This window comes from Pristiophorus japonicus, chromosome 11 (genome assembly GCF_044704955.1).
Source record: "Pristiophorus japonicus isolate sPriJap1 chromosome 11, sPriJap1.hap1, whole genome shotgun sequence".
In the NCBI taxonomy this organism is placed as follows: domain Eukaryota; kingdom Metazoa; phylum Chordata; class Chondrichthyes; family Pristiophoridae; genus Pristiophorus; species Pristiophorus japonicus.
This window is the reverse complement of record NC_091987.1, coordinates 74,829,874-74,850,968: the sequence shown is the minus strand read 5'-3', so window position 1 is coordinate 74,850,968 and position 21,095 is coordinate 74,829,874. Positions and strand designations below refer to the sequence as shown.

At 45.4% G+C, this 21,095-nt stretch overlaps 1 protein-coding gene across 7 annotated transcripts in view; it reads right to left on the bottom strand.

The window, feature by feature from the left end:
- LOC139276085 (syntaxin-binding protein 5-like) overlaps positions 1–21,095 on the bottom strand; it is a 671,748-nt gene that overhangs the window by 124,632 nt on the left and 526,021 nt on the right. For all 7 annotated transcript variants that reach the window (XM_070893547.1, XM_070893550.1, XM_070893548.1 and 4 more), the window contains exons 17-18: positions 14,003–14,128; positions 13–164 (exon numbers count right to left, since the gene is read on the bottom strand). In XM_070893547.1, coding sequence (XP_070749648.1) covers positions 13–164; positions 14,003–14,128 — 278 coding nt within the window. The remainder of the gene's footprint in view (positions 1–12; positions 165–14,002; positions 14,129–21,095) is intronic.

Here is a 21,095-nt window from a genome sequence, read left to right as displayed (position 1 = left end):
TTTGGATTTTACCTGCAGTGAGCTGTTTGCTTTTTCGGGGAGATCTAAGCTGCCGTTGAAATGGGTCACTTGTACCATAAAGCTCAATAGTTCCCATGCTGAGTAGAATGGTCTTCTGCATGAAGTCCACAACAGCCAAACCATTACAATTTCCAAATGACACACTGCAGATAAGGTACAAAGATAAATTGAGATAGCATTTTGTTTTCATGTTGCAATACACAATTTAATTTATTTAGAATGATGTAGACTCCTATATTACAAAGATCACAAGATAAGTACAGATGAAGGAGACATTAAGCCATCTCAACTCATCTATCCAGAATTACTCTAAAGTACCCACTCACTGGAACTTCCAATTGGTTCTTAAAAGATTCCAGGCTCTTGCTTCCAGTATTCCATCAGGGAGTTAATTCCATGTGTTAATCATTCTTTCTGTGATAAACTTTCCAATATCAGCCTTTTACTAGTTTATACCCATACTCTCACAATTTGATTAAAAGTAATTTTATGGATTTATCATTTCCATACCATTTACAATCTTGTATACTTCTTTAAGATGAACTCTAAGATGTCTCCTTTAAAATGTAAAAAGCCCATATTACTCCAGTCTTTCCTCGTAACTCATACCTCTAAGACTGGAAATCAACCTTTTCTGTTTCTAGTGCTTGAATGACCCCCTTGAGTCTCAGGGACCCGAAATGGACACAGTATTCAAGGTGGTCTGACCATAGCATTGTAAAGTTTGATCATGACTTCTTCTGACTTTTATTCTAATCTTTTGGCTATATATTTCAATATTTAATTGGCTTTATCGATTGTTTGTTTGGATACTTTGATGGCTGCATATATGAAGTCTCCCAGGTCCTTTTACAATTTCATCCTTAGCTAATTATCCATTTTACATCTGGTCATATTTATAGCTGAATGAAACACATTGCAAAGTTCTGTCTCATGTGAGATCTTAGTACTTTGCTTTCATCCATATACAACATATGGACATGTGTCAAAATTTTTATAAGCTCCAGATTACTGCCTAGAAATTCAGGTCATTTGTGCCTCCCTCAGGGTCGCTAATGTGACGCAAATGACTTTTCGTCTGGCGCAGCGCCGCTAACGACTCCCGCTAAATTCGGTGGGAGTTTAGTGACGGCGGTAACTTGTAGCGCCCCACTCCACTGGCGCTGATGATGTCATCACCATGCGCAGAGCCCCGTTAGTGCCCTGGACCCTAAACTGGGTATCGCCAGCTGCACCAGGTGATGAGAGCGACAGCTTCAGGGGATGCATTCAGGCCGGTCGCTCGCGGTGCGCAAGTTAAAAGGGAGGTGTGGTGCTTTAAAAAAAAAACTGCCTCCGATTTTGCCGTGCTTTGAAAGCAGACCCAGTGCCATGATCGAGCAGCCCAGCACTCTGCTTGAGTGGTGGCACGGCAACCCCGCTCCCTGGTGGTCCAGCTAGGACCCTTTTGTTGCTGCAGAGGATGCAGCTTGGGCCCTTCCGATTAATTAAGGGAAGAGTCCCTTCTATGCGGCACCATTACGCGGTCCAGTGCGTAGCGCTGTGCCCTGCTCCCGACGGGTCCGGCTCACTACCACCCCAGAAAGGGAGTGGAGTGCTTTATTTTGCGCTTGACTTCCTTTCAGGGACAGTAACCCCAATTTCTCGCGTGAGGCGAGACTTCTGCGCCTGGCTCAAGTCTCGTGCCTCAAAAGTGTTGTCCAATTTTTCCCCCTAAATGTTTTAACTTGACAATGGCATCTCACATGAGATCATATGTTTATGCAATGACATGCAACTGGAGTTGTAATTTAGAATTAGTCAGCTTGATGGAAAAAAAATCAAACTATAGCGATATGAATGATATTAAACGGGAGATTTAAATATGTACCATATGACAGTTGCTTGGATCGACTCCACAAATGCATGTCATGCATCCAAAGATGCACTGCAAGAATAAAGACACAGAAGGATAATTTTTGTGGTATTTGTTGTGTATCTGTAAAACATGCACTCCCATATTCCGCCACCAGGGAGCGCATCCCCTGAAGTCCCAAGGTATCCCAGCATCCCTTGGGAGCACTGTATATAAGCCAGCCCCTAAGGCCTGTTCCTCACTTTGGCGTGTCTTAATAAAGACTGAGATCACTGTTACTTTAACCTCCCTGTGTGCAGTCTCATCTGTGTTGGGAACACAATAACTGGCGACGAGTATACGAATCCAACGCAAAGATGCAACAAACTGTGGGCATCCTGGAGAAGTTCTCGGAGGGTGAGGACTGGGAAGCCTATGTCGAACGGCTAGACCAATACTTTGTAGCCAACGAACTGGACGGAGAAGGAAGCGCTGCAAAAAGGAGAGCGGTCCTCCTCACGGTCTGCGGGGCACCGACCTACAGCCTCATGAAGAATCTTCTACCTCCGGGGAAACCCACAGATAAGTCGTATGAGGAGCTATGTACACTGGTTCGGGAGCATCTTAACTCGTGGGAGAGCGTGCTGATGGGTATCGGTTCTACACGTGCCAGCGATCTGAAGATCAGGAAGTGGCGAGCTACATCACTGAGCAAAGGCAACTTGCAGGACAATGTGAGTTTGATAGCCACCTGAAGCAGAAGCTCAGAGACTTTTTTGTACTGGTCATTGGCCACGAGACCATCCAACGAAAACTTTTGACTGCAGAGACACCGACCTTCAGTAAGGCCACTGCGATAGCACAGGCGCTTATGTCCACCAGTGATAACACCAAACAAGTCTCTCAGCACACAAGTGCTAGCAATGTTCATAAAATAACTGGAACTGTGTTTGCGAGCAGAAATATACAGGGCAGAAACCACGAGTCTGCAACTGCCAGCAGGCCTCAGGTGACCCAGATGACTCAGAGTCCCCAACAAAGGATGAATGCAAGGCAATTCACACCGAGTTGGTGTGGAGGCTTCCATTCAGCCTATTCATGCCGCTTCAAAGGGTATGTTTGCAAGAGCTGTGGAACAATGGGGCACCTTCAATGCATCTGCAAAACTTGCTAACCACCACGTGGCAGAGGAAGATTGGTCCATGGTGGATCAAAGCAATTTCGAGCCTCAGAGAGAGGAGGCAGATGCTGAAGTACACAGGGTGCACACATTTTCGACGAAATGTCCACCTATAATGCTAAATGTAAAATTGAATGGCTTACCCATAGCCATGGAACTGGACACTGGCGCTAGCCAATCCATCATGAGTAAAAAGATGTTTGAGAGATTGTGGTGCAAAAAGGCACTCAGACCAGCCTGAGCCCCATCCACACGAAACTGAGAATGTACACCAAAGAGCTCATCACTGTCCTGGGCAGTGCCATGGTCAAGGTCACCTACGAGGGCACGGTGCACGAACTGCCACTCTGGATTGTCCCGGGCGATGGCTCCACACTGCTTGGAAGGAGCTGGCTGGGCAAAATCCGCTGGAACTGGGATGACATCCGAGCGCTATCACATGTCAATGAGGCCTCATGTAACCAGGTTCTTAACAAATTTCCTTCCCTTTTTGAGCCAGGCATCGGAAACTTTTCGGGGCGAAAGTGCGGATCCACTTGGTCCCAGAGGCATGACTCATTCACCACAAGGCGCGAGCGGTACCTCACATGATGAGGGAGAGAGTGGAAATCGAGCTAGACAGGCTGCAACGCGAGGGCATCATCTCCCCAGTGGAATTCAGCGAGTGGGCCAGCCCGATTGTTCCAGTACTCAAAAGTGATGGCCCGGTCAGGATTTGGGGTAATTATAAAATAACTATTAATCGTTTCTCGGTACAGGACCAATACCCGCTAACTAAGGCAGACGACTTAGTGCGATGCTGGTAGGAGGCAAGATGTTCACCAAGCTCGACCTGACTTCAGCCTATAAGACGCAGGAGCTGGAAGAGTCTTCGAAGGGCCTCACCTGCATCAACATGCCCAAGGGACTGTTCATCTACAACAATGCCCGTTTGGAATTCGGTTGGCTGCAGCGATCTTCCAGAAAAGCGTGGAGGGCCTACTCAAGTCGGTGGTTTTTCAGGATGACATATTGGTCACGGGTCGGGACAGCGTCGAGCACCTACAAAACCTGGAAGATGTCCTCCAGTGACTGGATCGCGTAGGGCTGCGGCTGAAGAGGTCGAAATGCATCTTCATGGCAGCAGAAGTGGAGTTTCTGGGGAGAAAGATCGCAGCGGATGGCATTCGGCCCACAGATGTCAAGACAGAGGCTATCAGGAACGCGTCCAGGATACAGAACGTTCCTGGGACTCCTCAACTATTTTGGTAACTTCCTACCGGGGTTAAGCACCCTCTTAGAGCCCCTACATATGTTATTGCGTAAAGGTGAGAACTGGGTATGGGGAAAGAACCAAGTAATTGCTTTTGAGAAAGCCAGAAACATTTTATGCTCCAACAAGCTGCTTGTATTGTATAACCCATGTAAAAGACTTGTGTTAGCATGTGATGCGTCGTCGTACGGAGTCGGGTGTGTATTACAACAAGTTAACGTTGCGGGGAAGTTGCAACCTGTCGCCTCTGCCTCCAGGAGCTTGTCTAAGACCGAGATTGAGAAAGAGGCATTAGCGTGTGTGTTCGGGGTAAAGAAAATGCATCAGTACCTGTTTGGCCTCAAATTTGAGCTGGAAATCGATCACAAGCCCCTCATATCCCTGTTCGCTGAAAACAAGGGGATAAATACTAATGCCTCAGCCCGCATACAAAGGTGGGCACTCGCGCGATCAGCGTATAACTATACCATCCGCCACAGGCCAGGCACTGAGAACTGTGTGGATGCTCTCAGTCGGCTACCATTGCCCACCACGGGGGTGGAAATGGCGTAGCCTGCAAACTTGTTCATGGTGGCGCAGCCCGCAGACTTGTTGATGGTCATGGAAGCGTTTGAAAATGATAAATCACCTGTCACAGCCCGCCAGATTAGGACTTGGACCAGCCAAGATCCTTGGCTGTTCCTAATAAAAAGCTGTCTACTGCATGGGAGCTGGGCCAGCATTCCCGTTGAAATGCAAGAGCTAATCAAACCGTTCCAGCGGCGAAAGGGCGAGCTGTCCATTCAGGCAGACTGCCTGTTATGGGGTAACTGCGTAGTGCTACCCAAAAAGGGCAGGGAGACGTTCATCTCAGATCTCCACAGCACACACCCGGGTATAGTAATGATGAAAGCGACAGCCAGATCCCCCGTGTGGTGGCCCGGTGTCAACTCTGACTTAGAGTCCTGTGTACGGCAATGCAGCGTGTGTGCTCAGTTGAGCAACGCGTCCAGAGAGGCACCACGAAGTTTGTGGTCCTGGCCCTCCAGACCATGGTCGAGGATCCATATTGACTATGCGGGCCCGTTTCGCGGTAAAATGTTCCTGGTGGTGGTGGATGCTTTTTCAAAATGGATTGAATGTGAAAAAATGTCAGGAAGCACCACCACCGCCACCATTGAAAGCCTGAGGGCCATGTTTACCACCCACGGCCTGCCTGACATACTGGTCAGTGACAACGGGCCATGTTTCACCCGTGCCGAATTTAAAAAATTCATGACCCGCAATGGGATCAAACATATCACCTCGGCCCCGCTTAAACCAGCTTCCAATGGGCAGGCAGAGCGGGTAGTACAAACAATCAAACAGAGCCTTAAACGAGTCACAGAAGGCTCACTCCAAACCCGCCTATCCCGAGTACTGCTCAGCTACTGCACGAGACCTCACTCGCTCACAGGGGTGCCCCCGGCTGAGCTACTCATGAAAAGGACACTTAAAACCAGACTCTCACTGGTCCATCCCAACGTGCATGATCAGGTAGAGGGCAGGCGACAGCAACAAAATGTAAATGATGGTCGCCCCACTGTGTCACGGGAAATTGATCTGAATGACCCTGTGTATGTGCTAAACTATGGACATGGTCCCAAGTGCATCGCGGGCACGGTGATAGCTAAAGAAGGGAGTAGGGTGTTTGTAGTCAAATTAGACAATGGACAAATTTGCAGAAAGCACCTGGACCAAATGAGGCTGCGGTTCACAGACTGCCCTGAACAACCCACAGCAGACACCACCTTTTTCAGGCCCACAACACACACCCAAAGGATCAACGACACCACCCCGCACCAGGAAATTGAGCCCATCACGCCCAACAGCCCAGCAAGGCCAGGCTAACCCAGCAGCCCTGCAAGGCCAACAACACACCAGCCCAGCGAGGGCACAGCCAACACACCAGAACAAACATTTGTACCGAGGCGGTCCATCAGGGAATGAAAGGATCCTGACCGCCTCACCTTGTAAATAGTTTTCACTTTGACTTTGGGGGGCGGGGAGCGGGGGGTAGTGATGTTGTGTATCTGTAAAGCATGCACTCCCATATTCTGCCACCAGGGAGCACATCCCCTGAAGTCCCAAGGGATCTCAGCATCCCTTGGGAGCACTGTATATAAGCCGGCCCCTAAGACTTGTTCCTCACTCTGGAGTGTCTTAATAAAGACTGAGGTCACTGTTACTTTAACCTCCCTGTGTGCAGTCTCATCTGTGTTAGGAACACAATAGTATTCTTCTGATCTCTTGTTATATAGAAACATAGAAAATAGGTGCAGGAGTAGGCCATTCAGCCCTTCTAGCCTGCACCGCCATTCAATGAGTTCATCGCTGAACATGCACTTCAGTATCCCCTTCCTGCTTTCTCGCCATAACCCTTGATCCCCCGAGTAGTAAGGACTTCATCTAACTCCCTTTTGAATATATTTAGTGAATTGGCCTCAATTACTTTCTGTGGTAGAGAATTCCACAGGTTCACCACTCTCTGGGTGAAGAAGTTTCTCCTCATCTCGGTCCTAAATGGCTTACCCCTTATCCTTAGACTGTGACCCCTTGTTCTGGACTTCCCCAACATTGGGAACATTCTTCCTGCATCTAACCTGTCTAAATCCGTCATAATTTTAAACGTTTCTATGAGGTCCCTTCTCATTCTTCTGAACTCCAATGAATACAAGCCCAGTTGATCCAGTCTTTCCTGATAGGTCAGTCCCACCATCCCGGGAATCAGTCTGGTGAATCTTCGCTGCACTCCCTCAATAGCAAGAATGTCCTTCCTCAAGTTAGGAGACCAAAACTGTACACAATACTCCAGGTGTGGCCTCACCAAGGCCCTGTACAACTGTAGCAACACCTCCATGCCCCTGTACTCAAATCCTCTCGCTATGAAGGCCAACATGCCATTTGCTTTCTTAACCACCTGCATGCCAACCTTCAATGACTGATGTACCATGACACCCAGGTCTCGTTGCACCTCCCCTTTTCCTAATCTGTCACCATTCAGATAATAGTCTGTCTCTCTGTTTTTACCACCAAAGTGGATAACTTCACATTTATCCACATTATACTTCATCTGCCATGCATTTGCCCACTCACCTAACCTATCCAAGTCACTCTGCAGCCTTATAGCATCCTCCTCGCAGCTCACACTGCCACCCAACTTAGTGTCATCCGCAAATTTGGAGATACTACATTTAATTCCCTCGTCTAAATCATTAATGTACAATGTAAACAGCTGGGGCCCCAGCACAGAACCTTGCGGTACCCCACTAGTCACTGCCTGCCATTCTGAAAAGTACCCATTTACTCCTACTCTTTGCTTCCTGTCTGACAACCAGTTCTCAATCCACGTCAGCACACTACCCCCAATCCCATGTGCTTTAACTTTGCACATTAATCTCTTGTGTGGGACCTTGTCGAAAGCCTTCTGAAAGTCCAAATATACCATATCAACTGGTTCTCCCTTGTCCACTTTACTGGAAACATCCTCAAAAAATTCCAGAAGGTTTGTCAAGCATGATTTCCCTTTCACAAATCCATGCTGACTTGGACCTATCATGTCACCATTTTCCAAATGCACTGCTATGACATCCTTAATAATTGATTCCATCATTTTACCCACTACTGATGTCAGGCTGACCGGTCTATAATTCCCTGTTTTCTCTCTCCCTCCTTTTTTAAAAAGTGGGGTTACATTGGCTACCCTCCACTCCATAGGAACTGATCCAGAGTCAATGGAATGTTGGAAAATGACTGTCAATGCATCCACTATTTCCAAGGCCACCTCCTTAAGTACTCTGGGATGCAGTCCATCAGGCCCTGGGGATTTATCGGCCTTCAATCCCATCAATTTCCCCAACACAATTTCCCGACTAATAAAGATTTCCCTCAGTTCCTCCTCCTTACTAGACCCTTTGACCCCTTTTATATCCGGAAGGTTGTTGGTGTCCTCCTTAGTGAATACTTTGATGTTCTTTGATGAAGTAGCAGAGAGGGATGATTAAGGTAGTGCAGCAGATGTTGCATATATGGATTTTCAAAAGGCATTTGATAACGTACCATATAACAGACTTATTCAGAAAATAGAAATGATATTAAAGGGATGATGGAAACTTGGGTACGTAATTGGCTAAGGAATACGAGGCAGAGAGTATTGGTGAACGGATGTTTTTCTGACTGGAGAGAAATATGCAGTGGGGTCCCCCTGGGGTCGGTATTAGGACCATTGATTTTCTTGTTGTATACAAATGATCTGAACAGGTATAGGGAGTACAATTTTGAAGTTTGCAGATGAGTTAAAACTTAGCAGCGTAGTAAATATTGAGCAGGATAGTAGCAGACTTCATGAGGACATAGGCAGACTGGTAAAATGGGCAGACACATGGTAGTTGCAAGTTTATGCTGATTAGTGTGAAGTGATGCAGTTTGGGAGAAACAACATGGAGAGGCAGTATAATCTAAATGGCAATACTTTGAGAGTGCAAGAGCAGAGGGATCTGGGCATATTCATAAATCCTTGACGGTGGCAGGGCAAGTTGATAAAGCAGTTAAGAAAGCGTATTGGATACTTGGCTTTGTAAATAGGGGTACTAAATACAAAAAAAAAGGAAGTCATGCTAAACTTTATAAATCATTGTTTATTGGTGGTCCAGGCCCACGTGATCCCAGGATATGAATACGTACCTGGAAGACATGTTCTCATATGCTGGACTGCGAAACTAGGCCTCCGACTGCAATCCTCCGTTCCTCCGGGACCACCAGGTATTTTCATAAATTCTTCTCCCGTCGGAGGCGTTCGCATGAAGGAAGCCTCCGACCGCAATTTTTCCCCAATTGTGTATAATTCTTGGCACCACACTTGAGGAAGGGTGTCAAGGCTTTGGAGCGGATACAGAGGAGGTTTACCAGGATGACACCCGAGATGAAAGACTAGAATAACTGGGGTTGTTCTCCTTAGAGCAGAGAAGGTTAAGGGGAGACCTAATAGAGGTGTTAAAAATCATGAATGGTTTTAATAGTGATAAGGAGAAACTGTTTCCAGTTGCAGAAGGGTCAGTAACCAGGGGACACAGATTTAAGGTAATTGCCAAAAGAACCAAAGGCAACATAAGGAAACATTTTTTTTTACACAGTATGCTATGATGATCTGGAATACACTGACTGAAAGGATGGTGGAAGCAGATTCAACAGTAACTTACAAAAGGGAATTGGATAAACACTTGAAGGGGAAAAATTTGCAGATCTATGGGGAAAGAGAAGAGTGGGACAAATGTATCGATCTTTCAAAGAGCTGGCACAGGCATGATGGGCCGAATGGTTTTTACAGTGCTGTATCATTCTATGATATCCCACCTATGGGAATTCCAGGTGACTATATGTACCTACTAGTTAGAACATTTCTGTTGTTTAGTAACTGTGGAATTTTAAAGAACAGGGTACAGAGTTGCTTTCGTGGAAGCCCAGGATCAAATTGTCGATAGTCTTCATACTTGGGGAAGGTGGGATGGTGCTGCAAACTTGAGATATAAAAACTGGGGGAAAAATATCATTTTTTCTTCTCTCTGTGGAAGATTGGGTTGACTCCATAAATAATGTGATCCATCCCAAGATGCATTGCAGGAATAAAGACACTGGAGACAATTTCTATGGGATTTTTCCGATCTTGTCATATAATTGTTCTTCTTTCCAGTCGAGTAGGGGCTGGAAACTTGCAAGTAGACTCGGTGGAATAATTACTAATGGATAAGTGTTGGGACTTCTTCATTTAAAACGTAGCAATCTTACAGCTCGAGCTTAGCGCTGGCATCTTGCTGGAGGAGGGGGAGGAAATTGAGCAGTCTTTAAAACGGCAGCTGACAAGGGATGATGGGAAACTTTAAAGTGGCCAATAATGAGGCAAAAATTACACCACCTCTAAGAAGGCTACATATATTTATAATGCATATTTCAGTCTTTCCAGGTGCTGTTTAACCAAAAATATAGCTAGTACAATAAATGTGGAGGCAGGACACAGAGTTTGTGGGCAATTGGTAGAGGAGTAGACCGCTTGAACTCCCTGTTTGATGTCTGCCGAAACAGAGATGATGCTGCATAAGGTGGATCTGAGGAGGATTGCCATTTGCAAATTCAAGGATAGCAGGGCACTATGTCTGGCAGGAGTTGGCAGCCAGGCTGTACCCGTGTACCCTCAAGAATTGAGACAGATGCAGAAGATTTCATATCTGAAGGAAGCTGCCAAGATAAGCCTGTCCAATGGTTCAATTTACCAGATACATGGCCCATGTATGTATGTATGTCACAATGTTGTGAGGCAATCTGTTGCATATTTAGTGCTGGACCATTGCGGATCTTTGGTTGCTGGTCATGCATACCCATAGGGTACAGATTAGAAATTATAAATACAATTTACAATTGAAAGCCTTGACACATAAAAGCACCGTAACACAACTTAGTTGTATGAAGCATGTTCATTTAGTGACACCCACGATGGACTACAACTTTAGCACATGCTTTTCACTGTTCATGTGCTGCTTTAAATCACAATGAATACAAAACTACTTCTCTGCTGGAAAGATGTTATCTAAACAGTGGAACAAACCCAAGCTGGAGGAAGGCTGAGAAATTATCAGCTCTGGCCTCCCTTGGAAGAGGCTACCACGGACAACCGTGATGGAGAAAGTGAAGTTGCAAGGCTCCTCCACACTATGAGCTAACACCATCTGTTGGACATCCTGGAGAGATGTATGTTGGACATCTTGGGGAGTGAAGGGTTAATAGTTGAACTTCTTTGTATCTTGGAGCAACAGGTTTTCCAAAATAAACAGAATGGCTTTGAAGTGCTGAGTGGGGAATGTATAGCTTGCCTTCTGATACGAGAAGTACTTGAGTAAGGAGATACGTGACAGTAATAAAGTCAGTCATAAATGATTAAAGTGTAACTTTAGGGCTTGGGTAATAAACATAGGTAGAGGTATCCATTAGCTATAGTATAGAAAGATGACTGTTGATAAAGCCTATTCTTCAAAGAGGTTGCAGACAGTTACATCAGGAAGTCTTGTTTGAGGGAAATAGCTTTGGAGTAAACTATAACGGTTTACATGAACAGACTGTCTTCAAAGGATTTGGTAATAGATACATCAAGAGGTATCTATGACATGTACCTTTGATGTATGCAAAATATGGTTTATAAAGGAGCATGGTTTTCAATGGTTCTTCAGAGAGCTCAAAAGATAGAATTTGAAGCTGAAAAGCCACTCAAATCAGTCATTAATAATGTCTGTTCCGTATACACTACAAAGTGTCTCGTGCTTACTCGAAACATATTGTTGTGAATCATAGAAGGATATTGACTGCTAACACCATCCAGTTCTTAAGGCTTGCCTTATTCTTATTCATCCCCACAGTGGCTTATGTGCAACCAAACAAACGACATACACATACAGTATCTTGTAATGCAAGCTCTATTATAAGGTGTCTCTTGGATACAGCATTGTTACTTGCCACTTTTATGTCATTGTAGATCTGTAAAAGCAGCTTGAAAGTATTGCCTGTTTATCCCTTTCACCTATATTTGCAAGTACCAACATAGCTACACACATTCCAGAGTGGGCTGAGGAGATAGCATTGGGTGAGTCATGGCGTGAAGGTCAGGAAGAGCAGTAACCTGCTTCCCTGATCTCCTGTGTCCTTTTTGAAATGCAGCAGAGACGTGAAATTGGCAGCCAAGTGATACGCCTGCTGCTCATCATTAGGAAAGGAGATGAAAGGGTTGGTCATTCTGAACAATACATCAGGCACCTATCTGATATAAGGGTTATTTCTAGCTGATATAGCAGTGCGAGCATGGAATGGGCTGGAATCAGAGAGCTGAAGGTGGTAGTGACCTTGATTGCCATTGGCAGTGCTGTGTCTATGTTGGAGCTTGGCTGCAGGATTCCTTGCAGCAGATGATAAAGCTCTGCAGCAGACTCCTTGCTGGGCCAATACCTTCAGAGGTCGTAGTCCTGTGTTACTGGCAGACAGATAAGCCAAGGCCTTTAGATATGGTTGGTGCCATGTCACGGACAACAAATGAGGCTTAGGTGTCTGATTCCCTTGGCATTCCTTTCCTCATGTTGCACTATTTCAATCATGAAATACTATATTTGAGGTATATCCAAACCAAACCTATCATTGGCATTACCTTCACTTGCTGTCCTCATTGGATTACACAGCTTCCACTTAGATGCCTTGTGGCTTTCTGAGCTCCTGAGAGAGTTGGTAGTGGAAGAGCTCCTTTTTTTTCATCTGTTCCTGTTTTGCTGTAGTCCTGTAAATGATTCACTTGCAGTCTGCTTTCCAGTGATTTAATGGGAAGTAATGGTCCTTTCTTTTGGGATGTTTAAATCTAAACTTACCGTAATGAATTAATAAATAATTCTTCCCCATAATATAAATCCACAAACTCATTTACAAATATTATATTAAAATTGAAACAAATTCTGATAAAAAACACTGTATGTAAACATTGGAACCAAAAAGATTTGCATTTATATAATCTGTTTCACGACCTCAGGATGTCCCAAAGTGCTTTACATCCAATTAAGTACTTTGGAAATGTAGTCACGGTTGTAACGTAGGAAACATGGCAGCCAAATTCCACACAGCAACCTCCACAAACAGCATGATAATGACCAGCTAATATGTTTTTTAATGATGTTGGTAGAGGCAGAAATATTGGCTAGTACACCAGGAAGAACTCCACTGCTCTTCTTCGAAATAGTGCCATACGGTCTTTTACGTCCACCTGAAAGGACAGATGGTTTAATGTCTCATGTGAAAGACAGCACCCTCGACAGTGCAGCACTCCCTCAGTATTGCACTGAAGTGTCAGCCTTGATTGTGTGCTCAAGTCTCTGAAGAAAATCCAAAGTCTATTTCCCTTTAAAGATCTCAACAGCTTGAAGCTTCTCTTGCAATCATTCAAAATTAGCATTGTAGGAAAAAAAGTGCAATCTCAGTGCAAAAGCCCGAGAATTGCATCATGTATTCATTTAAAATCTTGCATGCATTCTGGCTTTAATAAGACAATGACAAAAAACATATTCAAGAACTCTGGCACACAAAATGCAGCCAGATGGAAATTCATGGGCTGAAGGAACTGAGCATAAAACATGTCCGAATCTGTGCTCCTAATTGTCCAATTCTTCTGAACCCGCACAACCATTGCCCTACTATGTCAAAAGCTTATGTCAATTCAAATTGGACAAAGTTATATAAATTATGTTGTAATACTGCAAGCACTTGGCGTACAGGGCCTAAGTCACAAACAAATCTGGATTTAGTAAATATTTGATTCTATCAGATTTATTATTTATTATTTATTAAGTAGATTTAAATCCATGTCCTCAAATATCACCCATTACACAAACATATTAATCTGATTTTGTGAGCCTCTAATACTGATGAGATGAGTTTCATTCAGATATTAATTTGTTCATATATTCTTGACATTACTGGCAAACTTGAAAAACATTAAAGAGAATGAAAAGGAATAAACAAAGATCTAAGAATATTAATCGAAAAGCCCCAATTTCCCATTTTTATTGCGTGAGAACATGAAAACTACTTATTTGAAGGTTTGGCTGAAGATCTGGATTCCTGCTCGTGAATGTTTACTGATTCAACGGCACAATTATTTCATGATTGTGTTACTTACAGGCCATAGGCAGAGCTTACTGCTAAGCTGGTGATCTGCTGAGGTGGTTCGCCATCGATCCACACCAGCTGAATGACAAGATCAGCCTGGTACCCAGGAGCCATTTTGACAGGACGAGTTTTCACCCTTAAATGCAAAAATAAGATTATAGGGTAAGAATGCTGGACAAAGTAAATTCATACAAGAGTTCTTTTTGAAATTAATAGTAAATTGCAGACGTAGAAAATTCTACAGTACATTTAAATTATTGTTTTATTTCAAATACCAACATCGTGTACAAGTGAAAAGTAACTCCAGGCATTTAAACTGTGCACTTTGCTGTCAATTATTTTTCTCCCATTTTTATTTTTCCAGTGCTCTTTCCAATTATCTAGTGTCTGCTTTAGATGAGTAACTGGGCTAATCCTGGTACCTTTCTGATTCCCATTATATTCTTGGCCCAGAATTTGCTGACAAAATAACAGATTTAACTTCCTCTCTGCGTTATTTTTAAAGCAGGAGTGTCCAAATAGATGACAATTTAGATCTGGCCCGCGAGCTTGGACTATCCAGTTTACATATGTTGAGTGAGGTAGGTACCAGCATCTTCCCCCCGCTACATTCAATGTCACAGTCACGTCATAATTCCTGTTGTCATTACAGCGAGAGATTGAACACCGCTGCATGATGTGGGAGGGAAATCTCACAATATGCAGTGGCATTCAATCACTGAGAGCAGGAGGAGGTAGGAATTGGCATCCATGTTAACTGGGGAAGAAGCCTGGTGCCACACTGGAGTGAAGAGAGTGCCAGGATGAAATTGGAAGGGAAGGTGGGGTGCCAGATTAAACTGAGTGTAAGGGGGATCAAGAAGGGAAGCAGAGGGCAAAGAGTACAACTATGTACTGGAGAGGGGAAAGAAAAATGTACAGAGGGAGGTAGAAAGAAATGTGCCAAAGCATTGAAAAGACGACAAAAAGTTAGGAAACCCGAGTTTAAGCATTCAGATTAACTTCTCGTCTGCACTATTTTAAAATGGCTGCTAATCCATTCATTTAAAATTATTAGGGGGCAAAATTGCCCTCTATTTTTCCCACTGCGGGGCATTAAGGGGTCGCCACGGGTCGGAGAGCAGTCGTTGTGCACGGCGATGATGTCATGGTAGTGCTTCCGCAAACTCCTGGGCAATTTCCCGGGAAGTGGTAGCGCCCTCCTCCCCCAGGCGAAAAGTCTCCTCTGCCTGTTAGTGCCTCGGGGGTGGGGCGCTAATGGGGCTATAAAAAGGGGGCAATTTCGCACACTAAATTTGGTATATTTTGATAGGTTTCTGGGAGAGCACATCTGTGTCTCTCCCTGTCTTGCAGATGTGAATAATTAGCATGTTTCCCTTTACTGTCAACAAAAAACGAAATGATAATCAGATGATAATTAGCCTCAGTTACTTTCAAATCTTAACTTATTTTGAGAAAATAATTCAAGTTAGAATGAGGAAAGACATGTGAGAACTTAATATGATTTCTGAAGTTTATACAGTACTTATCATTCAAAACCAACAAAATTTGATGTGGGCATTGCTGGCAAGGCCTGCATTTATTGCCCATCCTTAATTGCCCTTGAGTGACTTGCTAGGCCATTTCAGAAGGCAGTTAAGAATCAACCACATTGTTGTGGGTCTGCAGTCACATATAGGTCAGACCAGATAAGGCAGATTTCCTTCCCTAAAGGACATTAGATGGGTTTTTACAACAATCCGGTAGTTTCATGGTCATCATTGATGCTAGCTTTTTATTTCAGATTTACTTAACTGAATTTAAATTCCCCAGCTGCTGTGGTGGGATTTGAACTCACATCTCTGGATTACTAGTCCTGTAAGATTACCACTATGCTACTGTTCCCTCAGTGTGTTATCAGTAGTTTGTCATCTCTTATTTTCTCTCTCAAACTTTACCTGAGCAAAGCTTTTCAAATATGTCTTGTAGCTTTTCTTCAAATAATTTTGAAAAACAACCAAATAGAATCATTCGAGACTGAGAAACATTCTATTATTTGGTTAGCTAAATGCTATGGATGCTTCCTGGGAAATTTTGCATACTGCACACTCAGACTGCATTATCGACTTCAGGTAATTGCTCGAGGCAAAAATGTCAAAGCCCAAGCTTTTTGAGAGGCTGATGCCTTCAAATAGAAACTTTAATCAAAGTATTAAAAGACACAACATATACATCAATGGGTAAAGTTAATCATGTTATTGTGAAATATATAATTATTTTAAAAAGCATTTAAACCTTATTTTAGACATTAGAATTTAAGTTATTGAGGATAAAATGGCATAGGGAAAGTTTTTCAAAAAGTGTTTTGAGTGATCGAAAAAAATGGGACAGTGACTTGCTTGTCATGTATCTCACACTACTGTACATAACTGTATCTTACCATGCTATGCTATACATGACTGTAACTAGAGATGACCTGTAACCACAAGCTTACCTTACCACCAGGGGTGCACTTGCAGGAGACACTGGATACCTGTCCCAGACAGGTATATAAGGACAGGTCTCAGGCAAGTGCGGCATTCCAGAACTGTGTATTAAAGGTGCAGGTCCTGAGTGACCTTGACTTCAGCATGTGTCTCGTGTGAATCTGTACTGCAGGGACAGGACTTTACAGTGGCGACGAGTTACGGGATTACAGAATCCATAGAATGGCGACCAAGGGCTCAGATGAAAAATACAATGCTGGAGATAATTGGGAGGACTTTATAGAAAGGCTCCAGCAAAGCTTCGTAACCAAAGACTGGTTAGGCGACGATAAGGCAGACAAGAGAAGAGCCCATCTCTTGACCAGCTGTGGCTCGAAAATATCCGCCTTAATGAAGGACCTGCTGGCACCCAAGAAACCAGCAAGCAAATCGTTTGAAGAGTTGAGCACCTGAAGCCAGCGAGCAGCCTACACATGGCCAGACACAGGTTCTACAACTACAGACGCTGTGTGGGCCAGAGCATACCCAACTTCGTGGCGGAACTTCGGAGGTTGGCTAGCTTATGTGAGTTCTCTGATGAACTAAGGAGAGAAGTACTGAGAGACTTTTTTATTGAAGGAATAGGCCACGCAAGCATATTCCGAAAGCTCATAGAGACCAAGAACTTGACTGTAGAGGCAGCAGCACTGGTTGCACAGACATTCTTGGCAGGAGAAGAAGAAACGAGGTTGATCTACACTGTGGGTACGACAACTAACAAAACATCAGAACAAGGGGTTCACAGCGTGAAACAAGCTGCTACCCCCACACACAGACAAAGGCAGGAGAGCAGGCCCTCAACAGCAGGCAGTGGCGCCAGAAGCCATCAAGGGCCACATGAATGGCTGTTCACACCTCATCAACCCACAATGCGAGCAATCAAGTACAAACTGTGAGAAGCTCAAGAGAGATCAGCCAGATGCAGCTCATCCTTTGGAAACAATGGAAGCGATCTGTGCTGGAGATGTGGGGGAAGGCACTTATCAAAGGGGTGTCGATTTCAGCATGCTGTTTGCAGAAACTGCGACTATACAGGGCATCTGGCCCGCATGTGCAGAAAAACGGCAGCTCGGCTGGTATACAAATCGGAAGGGTCAGAAAGCGGACCAGAAGAGGGTGGGGACAGTACCCGGGACACCGAGGTACAGCGGGTCAACACGATCAATGGCCACTGCTCTTACAACAAGACGCCTCCAATAATGATGAGGGTCCTACTCAACGGGATACCCGTCAACATGGAGCTGGATACGGGAGCGAGTCAATCTCTCATGAGCGCTCAACAATTTGAACAGCTGTGGCTGCACAAAAGAGACAGACCAAAACTCACAAGGGTCGACACCAAACTAAGGACCTATACCAAAGAAATCGTCCCAGTCCTTGGCAGCGCCATGCTCTCAGTCACACACAAAAGGACAGTGAACCGATTACCCCTGTGGATTGTCCCCGGAGATTTCCCAGCACTGCTGGGAGAAGCTGGCTGGCAAAACTAAACTGGAAATGGGATGATGTTCACGCCATGTCGTCAGAGGAACGGACCTCCTGCTCAACAGTTCTAAGTCGATTTGAACATCTCTTTCAGCCAGGTGTGGGCACCTTCAAAGTGGCTAAAGTCAAAATCTACATCACACAGGATGCTAGACCGGTCCATCACAAGGCTAGAGCTGTGCCCTATGTGATGAGGGAAAAGATTGAACATGAACTGGACAGGCTTCTGCAGGAAGGCATTATCTCAACCGTGGAATTTAGCGACTGGGCAAGTCCCATTGTCCCAGTCATGAAGCCTGATGGATCCGTACGAATCTGTGGGGACGACAAATCTACCATAAACAGAGTCTCCCTACGGGACCAATACCCGCTGCCCAGAGCGGAGGACTTATTTGCCACATTGGCTGGAGGAAAACTTTTCTCAAAACTAGATCTCACATCTGCGTATATGACGCAAGAATTGACCAACGAGTCTAAGCTACTCACCACCATCAACACACATCGAGGCCTTTTCATGTACAATTGATGTCCATTCGGCATCAGGTCGGCAGCTGTTATATTCCAGCGCAACATGGAGAGTCTGCTCAAGTCCATCCCGGGGACGGTTGTATTTCAAGATGACATACTTATCACGGGCAGGGACACCGATTCCCATCTCTGCAATTGGGAGGAAGTACTAAAGCGGTTGGATCGGGTAGGCCTAAGAGTCAAGAAATCCAAGTGCCTGTTTCTCGCGCCCGAGGTTGAATTTTTGGGCAGAAGGATTGCCGCTGATGGAATCCGCCCAACCGAGTCCAAAACAGAAGCAATTCGCCTGGCATCCAGGCCCCGGAATGTCTCAGAACTGCGCGCCTTTCTCGGGTTGCTCAATTACTTTGGGAACTTTATGCAGAACTTAAGCACGCTGCTGGAGCCTCTCCATGTGCTACTCAGAAAGGGGTGCGATTGGTTTTGGGGGGACGCCCAGGGACGCAACTTTCTGTGTTCCAACAGTGTTTTGGCTTTCTTTGATCCAGGTAAAAAGCTAGTTCTTACATGTGATGAGTCAGCGAACGGGATCGGGTGCGTTTTACAACATGTCAATAGTGCGGGCAAATTATAACCCATAGCTTATGCCTCCAGGTCACTTTCACGGGCGGAGCGCGGGTACAGAATGGTGGAGAAGGAGGCGCTCGCGTGCGTGTATGGTGTCAAAAAAATGCATCAATACCTTTTCGGGGCCAAGTTCACGTTAGAAACCGACCACAAGCCCCTCACGTCCCTACTATCCGAGAGCAAGGCAATAAACGCCAACGCCTCGGCGCGCATTCAACGGTGGGCACGCCTGCTGGCCTCTTACGATTACACCATAAGGCACAGACCAGGCACAGACAACTGTGCCGACGTGCTTAGCAGGTTATCCATGGTGATTACGGAAGGGTCTGACGAACAGGACTGTGAGATAGTCATGGCAATCAATGCCTTTGAGTCCACAGGTTCGCCCATGACGGCTCGCCAAATCAGAGCCTGGACAACCAGCGACCCCACGTTATCCCTAGTAAAAAGATGTGTCTTAACTGGTGACTGGGCAGAGGCTCGCGATGCCTGCCTGGAGGAGATCAAACCTTTCCATAGGCGCATGCATGAGCTGTCACTACAAGCAGACTGCCTGATGTGGGGCAGCCGAGTAGTTATGCCTCTGCGAGGCAGAGAGGCATTTGTCCGGGAGCTCCACCGTGAGCACCCGGGGATCGTTCTCATGACGGCCATAGCCAGATCCCATGTCTGGTGGCCTGGCATTGACGCGGACTTGGAGCTCTGCGTCCGACGGTGCACCATTTGTGCCCAACTCAGTAATGCCCCTAGGGAGGCCCCCGAGCCCCTGGCCCTGGCCCACCAAACCGTGGTCGTGGGTGCACATAGACTACGCGGGCCCATTCATGGGCAAAATGTTCCTCGTAGTTGTAGATGCAATTTCAAAGTGGATCGAATGCACCATTTTAAACTCGAGCACCACCTCCACCACTGTGGAGAGCCTTGGCACCATGTTCGCAATGCACGACATTCCTGACATATTGGTCAGTGGTAATGGTCCGTGCTTCACCAGCGCAGAATTCCAAGATTTTATGAGTGACCACGGCATAAATCAAGTTAGGACGGCACCGTTCAAGCGGAGCGAGCAGTGCAGATCATTAAACAAGGCATGCTCAAAATCCAAGGTTGCATGCTGCAGGGTAGCCTGTCGTGACTGCTGCTGGCATACAGATCTCGTCCGCATTCATTGACTGGAGTTCGCTGCGCGCAACTATTGATGAAACGGACCTTAAAGACAAGGCTCTCATTAATCCTCCCAGACATGCATGAAATCGTTGAGGCAAAGCGCCGTAAGCTAACTGAGTACCATGACCGAAATTCGAGGGGGAGGTGGAATGAGATAGGGGACAAAGTGTTTGTGCTAAACTATGGCAGGGGTCCCAAATGGCTTGCAGGGTCAGTAACAGGCAAGGAAGGAAACAGGCTACTGGTGGTACAAATGGACAATGGCCAAACCTGCCGGAGGCATGTCGACCAAGTCAAAAGTAGATTTACCAACAACACTGCGGAACCAGAAGCAGACTACAATGTGGAACTCACACCACACCTGGTGGACAGACAGAGGGAACAACCTGAGGAAAGGGCAATCCCAACAGACAGCCCAGGCGAGACACCAACAATCATACTGAATGAAACAGACTGTCCAAGCGAGATACCAGCAATCACACCGAAAGAAAAACAGGTACCAAGGCAAACAACTGAACCACAACTCAGACGCTCCACGCGAGAGCGTAGACCACCTGAGAGACTGAACCTATAAAGACAATAAGACCTTGGGGGAGGGTGATGTCATGTATCTCACACTACTGTACATAACTGTATCTTACCATGCTATACATGACTGTAACTTACCATGCTATACATGACTGTAACTAGAGATGACCTGTAACCACAAGCTTACCTTACCATCAGGGGTACGCACTTGCAGGAGACACTGGATACCTGTCCCAGACAAGTATATAAGGACAGGTCTCAGGCAAGTACGGCATTCGAGAGCTGTGTAATAAAGATGCAGATCCTGAGTGACCTTGACTTCAGCAT